At 29.0% G+C, this 6616-nt stretch overlaps 1 protein-coding gene across 1 annotated transcript; it reads right to left on the reverse strand.

The window, feature by feature from the left end:
- Positions 1–2512: 2512 nt before the first annotated feature.
- Positions 2513–5942, reverse strand: LOC112749974 (aquaporin PIP1-1). The gene is made up of 4 exons (XM_025798437.3): positions 5348–5942; positions 3715–4010; positions 3092–3232; positions 2513–2858 (listed from the first exon to the last, which is right to left on the reverse strand). Exons 1-4 carry the CDS (start codon positions 5682–5684, stop codon positions 2766–2768), a joined length of 867 nt encoding a protein of 288 aa, XP_025654222.1. The 5' UTR covers positions 5685–5942; the 3' UTR covers positions 2513–2765.
- Positions 5943–6616: the final 674 nt, after the last annotated feature.

Below are 6616 nucleotides of genomic sequence, written 5' to 3' on the forward strand. Positions count from 1 at the left end.
TTTATTTCGTGTAGACTTAATGCATAAAGAGTATATTTGATTGTTATTCTATAATTTATGAGATAGTTTAACAAAGTTGTACCGGATTCCTACATGCTTTACTGTATAATTTTTCAGTACGTAGCTGTTCGTTATAGACATTGTTTTCACGTATTTTTAATGAACTAAAGTGGATGTTCATTTCCATAAGTGACCGGATGTTCATTTTTATTCTAAGCATGGATGGTTAGCCGTTAGTATTCGAGTGTGTAGCACTTGGTTGTTATGTTTTGATTTTGACCAAGTTAAACTGGATGTTCATTATAGTATGGTATCGGATGTTCAGTTTAGTTATATTGGTGGATGTTTATTGGTCACCTATTTCAACATGCACAAATATGGCAACTTTACCAAATAATTTTGATAAATCCGGGATTCTAACTTATGAAAAAACATAGATAATATTAAGGTAACATAACCAATAAATCATTGTACTGTAGAAAAATAAAATATGTCCTGGAATCAAGTCTTTCTAATGTGACATAAACAAATCCCTAAGCAAGTCAGCAGTAAGTAAACTCATTATAATCTGGAAGTTAATGTAGCAAATGGGTAAATAAGTTGTTAATGTAGCAAGGTGAGCAACGCGTCTCGACTAGTTTTTGTTGAACAAAACAATTACGAATCAGCAGATTGTCGTAAAAAATATCTAGATATGTTCATGTATTCTTGTAATCAATGGGATACCTTTTTATCCATCTGAGTTTGTCTTTGGCCAGTTTAGAGTTTTGTTTGTCTTTGCTTAGTCTGGTGTAGTTGCTGTTTTTAACTAGCTGCATTATTGCAAGTACTAATTACTTAAAGGAAAAGAAATAAAATAAAATCCCTTCATTTCTAACATTCGACTCTCATTCTACCCTCAATTCCAACAACAATCCAAGATGCTCTCAAAATCAATTCCAGGGCAGTTATCAATAAAATCTTTAAAAAAGACAAGGAGAAACAAATCTTGAAAATGATGTGGAGGCCTTATACATGTGTTTCGTACACTGTTCTATTAAACAGGACCAATGAAGATGAAAAAATAAATAAATAAAAAAAAGAACTCCAGCAGACAAAATGATCATAGGAATAAAAATAGGTAATATGAAGGAGCAACTATACACTAAACATATACACTACAGAATTCTCAACAATCAGTCAAAGAATGATTCTCAAGAAGTGGTAGTATTGGTATATAGTGGTGGTGATGAATCATGAGCAATAAAAATCAAAGAACTGATATATCATTCCCTAATTCCAACAACAATTCTCGTCACAAAGCACTCACAATTCACAAAACCTTTAAAAAAAATCAAATTATCCAAAACACTAATGAATGATTCTCTGTTGATGGATTCACTGTATACAAGATTAATATATGGCACACCATTTTATTTTTTTAGAAACTAGAGAGAAAATCATAGAGATCAGAGACATAAAGAACAGAGAGAGCAAAATAATTAAAGTGGGTTACATCTAATAAATTGGGATCCAATTTTTGAAAGCCTGGAGTTGAAGCTAAAACATAACAGCTCCAAAATACTGCTCTTTGTAACAATAATAATCACTCCATCTGAAAAAAAAAAGAACACTCACTAATCGGTAAGGAAAAACAAAATTAAAAATAAAAAACACCCCCAATTAAATCAATTAAAACAAAACTAACTAATCTATGAACACCACTACCATCTAATCATGTTCAGTTCGGCGGTGAGATCTCTTTGACGGCAGTTCTGATCGGCGGCTTTTCGCCGACGACTGGGTTGCAGCGAAGGCCGGATGTTCAGTGACGGCGTCGTACTTGAGGGCAACGAACATGTCACTTGCGTTCACCTATGACTTTCCTTGGTTGCAGGTTGCGGGACTCAGGGTTCTAGCGCCGTAACGGGTCTCTACAACGAATTGGGAGGATTTGAGTGGGGGGAGAAGAAACGGCGAAAAAAAAGGGATAGGGATTGGAGATTTGGGGAAAAAGTGGAAATAGCAAAAATCTGGTGGTGTGTTAAAGTAAACAACCATAATAGAATTAGGGTTAATTTTTTTGCTTTAATTTCAATTGGGCCTAATAAAGAGCCCATTGTAGAGATTGTATACATATTTCATTGTCTCCCTAGCGGGATTCATTAGCAAATAATTTGCAACGAATTGGTGATACTCTTTAGATAGCTAATTGGTCCATATGTTTTCTTTTGAAGTGTTCTGAAACAATTCTAGAGTAGAAGATTAAGTATATGTAAAATAATACTGCATTTCTTCGGTTAATACCATGTTTATACATACATACTATTTAAGTCATTATAAGATTAGCAATTGAGCTATCTCAAAGATAATCAATTAAATTTCAAAGAGATAATATATAGGGCTAGTTATATTCAATACCATAACACATTGATTATACAATAATACGGTTGAGCATATTATTTATCCAATCAAATTCCGCAATGTGCAGAGATTTATGTTAAGCCAACAAAATATAAATCATGCAACACCATTTCCACAACCATAACTTGGATTGAATGCACCATTTACATATACAATAAGTATTGAGCATACATATAAATTATATTTAATAAAAGTGGTCGGAAATCCATATATATATATATAGTGGAAGTTGTAGGAATTGAACATATATCTTTTTTAATCAGAATATATAATAATCCTGCTTAAGACTAATTAAACCAGTTATTATTGTTATTACTATTATTAATATTATTTCAGGCCAATTAATAATGTTGCATGATGGATTACTTTGACTTGAAGGGAATGGCCCTGATCACAATTTGATGGTACAAAGCTGCAAGTGCTGCCCCAATGAAGGGGCCTACCCAGAAGATCCACTGCACCAAAATATCATCATGATTAATAATGTGAGGAATTGTCTTTTTTTTTTTTTTTAAATTAACAACAATAAATTTCTATTTGCCACTTGTACTATATAAAAAGTTTTAACATATGGTCTAAATGTCCAATGGAAGTGAAAAATTATACTCCTTGAAAGCGGATTTTTTAAATTTCTAGTAAATGATAGAATTTGAAAATCAATAAAAAAAAATTGAGGTAGAAGACTCACATGGTCATCCCAAGCTTGGTCCTTGTTATAAACAAGGGCTGCACCAAGACTTCTAGCTGGATTGATGCCAGTTCCAGTGACAGGAATTGTAGCCAAATGCACCAAAAATACAGCAAAACCAATAGGCAATGGTGCCAAAATCTGACCAATTATTTCAAAATGCATGCAATTAATCCAAAATAAAATAAATAGAAGTAATGAAACTAAGTATTCTAAAAGTTTAAGTTAATAAAAAAATATACATAAATACTTGTATATCTGTTATGTCTTTTGCGTAAAATTTCTTTTTGAATTTACGTAATCTTTTATTTTTATGGTATTTTCTAATCTGTTAAATCAATGACTAATTTATTATAAATATAAATACTGCTAACCAATACGTAATTATATATACAGGTGAGATTTAAATTCAAACACTCACTTAAACTATTTTTATACTGAAAAATCTTTTTTGGGTCAACGAAGATCGAAATATAGACCTGTAGGTTATCGAACCTTTAATCTCATATAATAAAACTAAAATTATTTATCGTAAAAGTTTAAAATGAGAAGAGGAGGTATATAAATATCTATATATGTATTAGTATTACTAATGAATTTAATTATAAAGAGTATATACTTACGGGAACATGGGAGTCTCTGGCATTTCTTTTGGCATCAGTGGCAGAGAAAACAGTGTAAACAAGAACAAAAGTGCCAACAATCTCAGCACCAAGGCCACCACCTTTGGAGTAGGTTCTGCTAACAGAGTTGGCAGCGCCACCAAGCCTTTCAAATTGGTGTGGCTGGAACCCCTTTACAACCAGAGCACCACAAATGGCCCCCAAACACTGAAACATTATGTAGAACACTGCTCTTGTTAGTGACAGCTTTCGCGCCAAGAACAGACCAAATGTCACTGCTGGGTTTATGTGACCCCCTGCATCACCAACCAATTATATATATACCTCATTCTTTAATAAACATTCTCATCCATTATTATGGAACTAGTTTTATGTTTTTGTGAAAAAAGTTGATTTTATATGTTTGAAATTGTTTCAACTTAATATAAATTAAGAATTTGATATACAACATATAAAGAAGATTTAAATCAGAACTTCGTATACCAAATGAAAAGGTATAAAATAAAAATCGAAACTTTATGCATGGTCAAAATTTTTTTATTGAATGATTTGACATATTTTTCAAATTCTAAAATCATATAATTGATTAATTTAATTTTAGTACTTTAATACATTACATCCAAATCAATCCAATTTCAAAATTAATTTTTGATATTTTGTACCGTATATATATAATATGTTGTATATGAAATTTACACTTCTGAACTTTATTACTTTTTAAATGGTTTGAGTAGTTGTTGAAAAAACATTTTATATTTATTGAAATAATATTGGCTTAATTCTTCATAAATTTTGTTAAAAACTAAGAAAAATGAGTTTCATTACTCATCATAAGGCTTTTTATACCATGACATATAGTTTCACCTACAGTAATATAATATAATGTTATGTGAACATTAAGAATTATTGTTTACGGATACTCAACAAGGTCTAATTAACAATATAAGAACTAAGATTTGAAATGTTTTAGAGTGAAAAAGCAAATCAGACTCTAAAAACATAATAGCAAGAATGGTGATTTAAATGTTTGAAAAATGTCCAAAACACATTTTCCTTACTTATTATCAGAAGTAACATAAAACTTGCAAAATATGAAGTAGATTTAGGCGCGCGCGCATATATATATATATATATATATATATATATATATATATATATATATATATATATATATATATATATATATATATATATATATATATATATAGAACATTATTTGAGGTTTAATTAGAAATTATATATAATATAATAATAGTTTAACTATTTTGTTGGTTTTTATAGTTTTATCAAATTTATAATTAGGCCTCTATAATTTTTTTTTCAATTGAATTTCTACACTACTTTTAATTTTATAATTATTTCTTTTTTATGTTAAAAACGTTAAAATTAATCGAATATTTTTCTCAAAAAATATGCAGTCAAAGTTTTAATAAGATTTTTAATTATAAATACCTTCAATTTGTAAAAAAATATTTAGTTAATTTTAATTTTTTTTATTAAAAAAGACCTAATTATAAAATTAAAAACAGTACACAACTCAATTAAAAAAATATAAAAAGCTAATTATAAATTTAGTAAACTATTATAAGAACTAATAGAATAATTAAATCTAGAATAATATATTTATATATACCTGAGATTCCAGCAGTACAATAGACAAGAGCAAAGATCATGCCACCAAAAGCCCAAGCAATCCCTTGAACACCAACAGTGTTACACTTGCTACTGGATTTAGCCACACCCATAACCGTCAACACTGTGATGTAGAGAAACAAAAACGTGGCCACAAACTCAGCTATGCATGCCCTGTAGAAGGACCAAGATGACAATTCACCAGCCTCAAACAATGGTGCTGATGGTGGTTCCTTATAGTCCTTCCCATCTTGTTCTGCTTGTGCTGCTGTTCCTATTGCTTGTCTCTCTCTATACCTATTTGCTCCAACTCTCACATCTTCATCTTTTCCCTCCATTATTATCAAATTATTTTAGTTACTCTTAATGTGACTAGTTGGGGTGCCCTTAATTTTGTTAATTAAGGGGTCTTGTGAAATGTGATCATGTGTTATGGGGAGTGAGGTGTGGGTATTTGTAGTGTGAGTTTGGGGACAGAGGTTGAGGACTTTGTTGGTGGAATATTTCGGTTGTGGTGGATTGTGATTTGTGAGTAGATTCAAAGATTATGACAAAGAAATTATTGTATAATTTAAAAGCAATCATGATACCCGCCCATACACTAAAAATTAGTCACTGCATATAAATAGCTTTATGTATTTGATATTTTAAATCATTTTTATTATTCTAATAATTGATTATTTAGTTAAAAAAAAGTGTAAATCAATATGTATAGTGTATACAAATATATGATAATTTGATTTATTTTTGTATGTAAATAATATTTTTAATTTAAAATAATATATTTAGTGCTTGTTCTAAAAATTATCTATTATATACTATAAATTTTTAATACTTTAAAATTATATTAAAAAATAAATTATTATGAATAACTTAAAAATATATTCTTTTGAGCTATATAAATTTCAAACGCTCAAAGTATTATAGAAGATTAGAAAAATTATCAAAATAGTTTCGCTAAAAAAATTAACTAGGAATAAAGCTAACTTTAGTTAATTAGTTAAAAAATAGATTTGTTAATTAAAAATAATTCTATTACTCTAATTTTTTAATTTTAAAATAAAAAATAAAAAAAAGTTGACTTACTTATATTGTAATTTGTCTCCAATTTTTTTTTTATAAAAAAATAAATCATGCACAAACTCAATAAAATAATTAAATGGTGAATTATCATCCACGGTATTTATACTTAAGTCATACCTATCTATTTATGCGATCATAACACCAATTATTTACCATATTAACAGATATCATAATCAACATTAAATAT

The sequence above is a fragment of the Arachis hypogaea genome, chromosome 2, assembly GCF_003086295.3.
Source record: "Arachis hypogaea cultivar Tifrunner chromosome 2, arahy.Tifrunner.gnm2.J5K5, whole genome shotgun sequence".
Taxonomy (NCBI): Eukaryota; Viridiplantae; Streptophyta; class Magnoliopsida; order Fabales; family Fabaceae; genus Arachis; species Arachis hypogaea.

Excerpts from the sequence above, each read along its gene's own strand:
- LOC112749974 (XM_025798437.3), bottom strand. The coding sequence starts at position 5,684 with ATGGAGGGAAAAGATGAAGATGTGAGAGTTGGAGCAAATAGGTATAGA. Across the intron at positions 4,011-5,347 it reads TTGTACTGCTGGAATCTCAG|GGGGTCACATAAACCCAGCA; the intron begins GTATATATAAAT and ends TTGGTGATGCAG. Across the intron at positions 3,233-3,714 it reads CCAGAGACTCCCATGTTCCC|ATTTTGGCACCATTGCCTAT; the intron begins GTAAGTATATAC and ends ATAATTGGTCAG.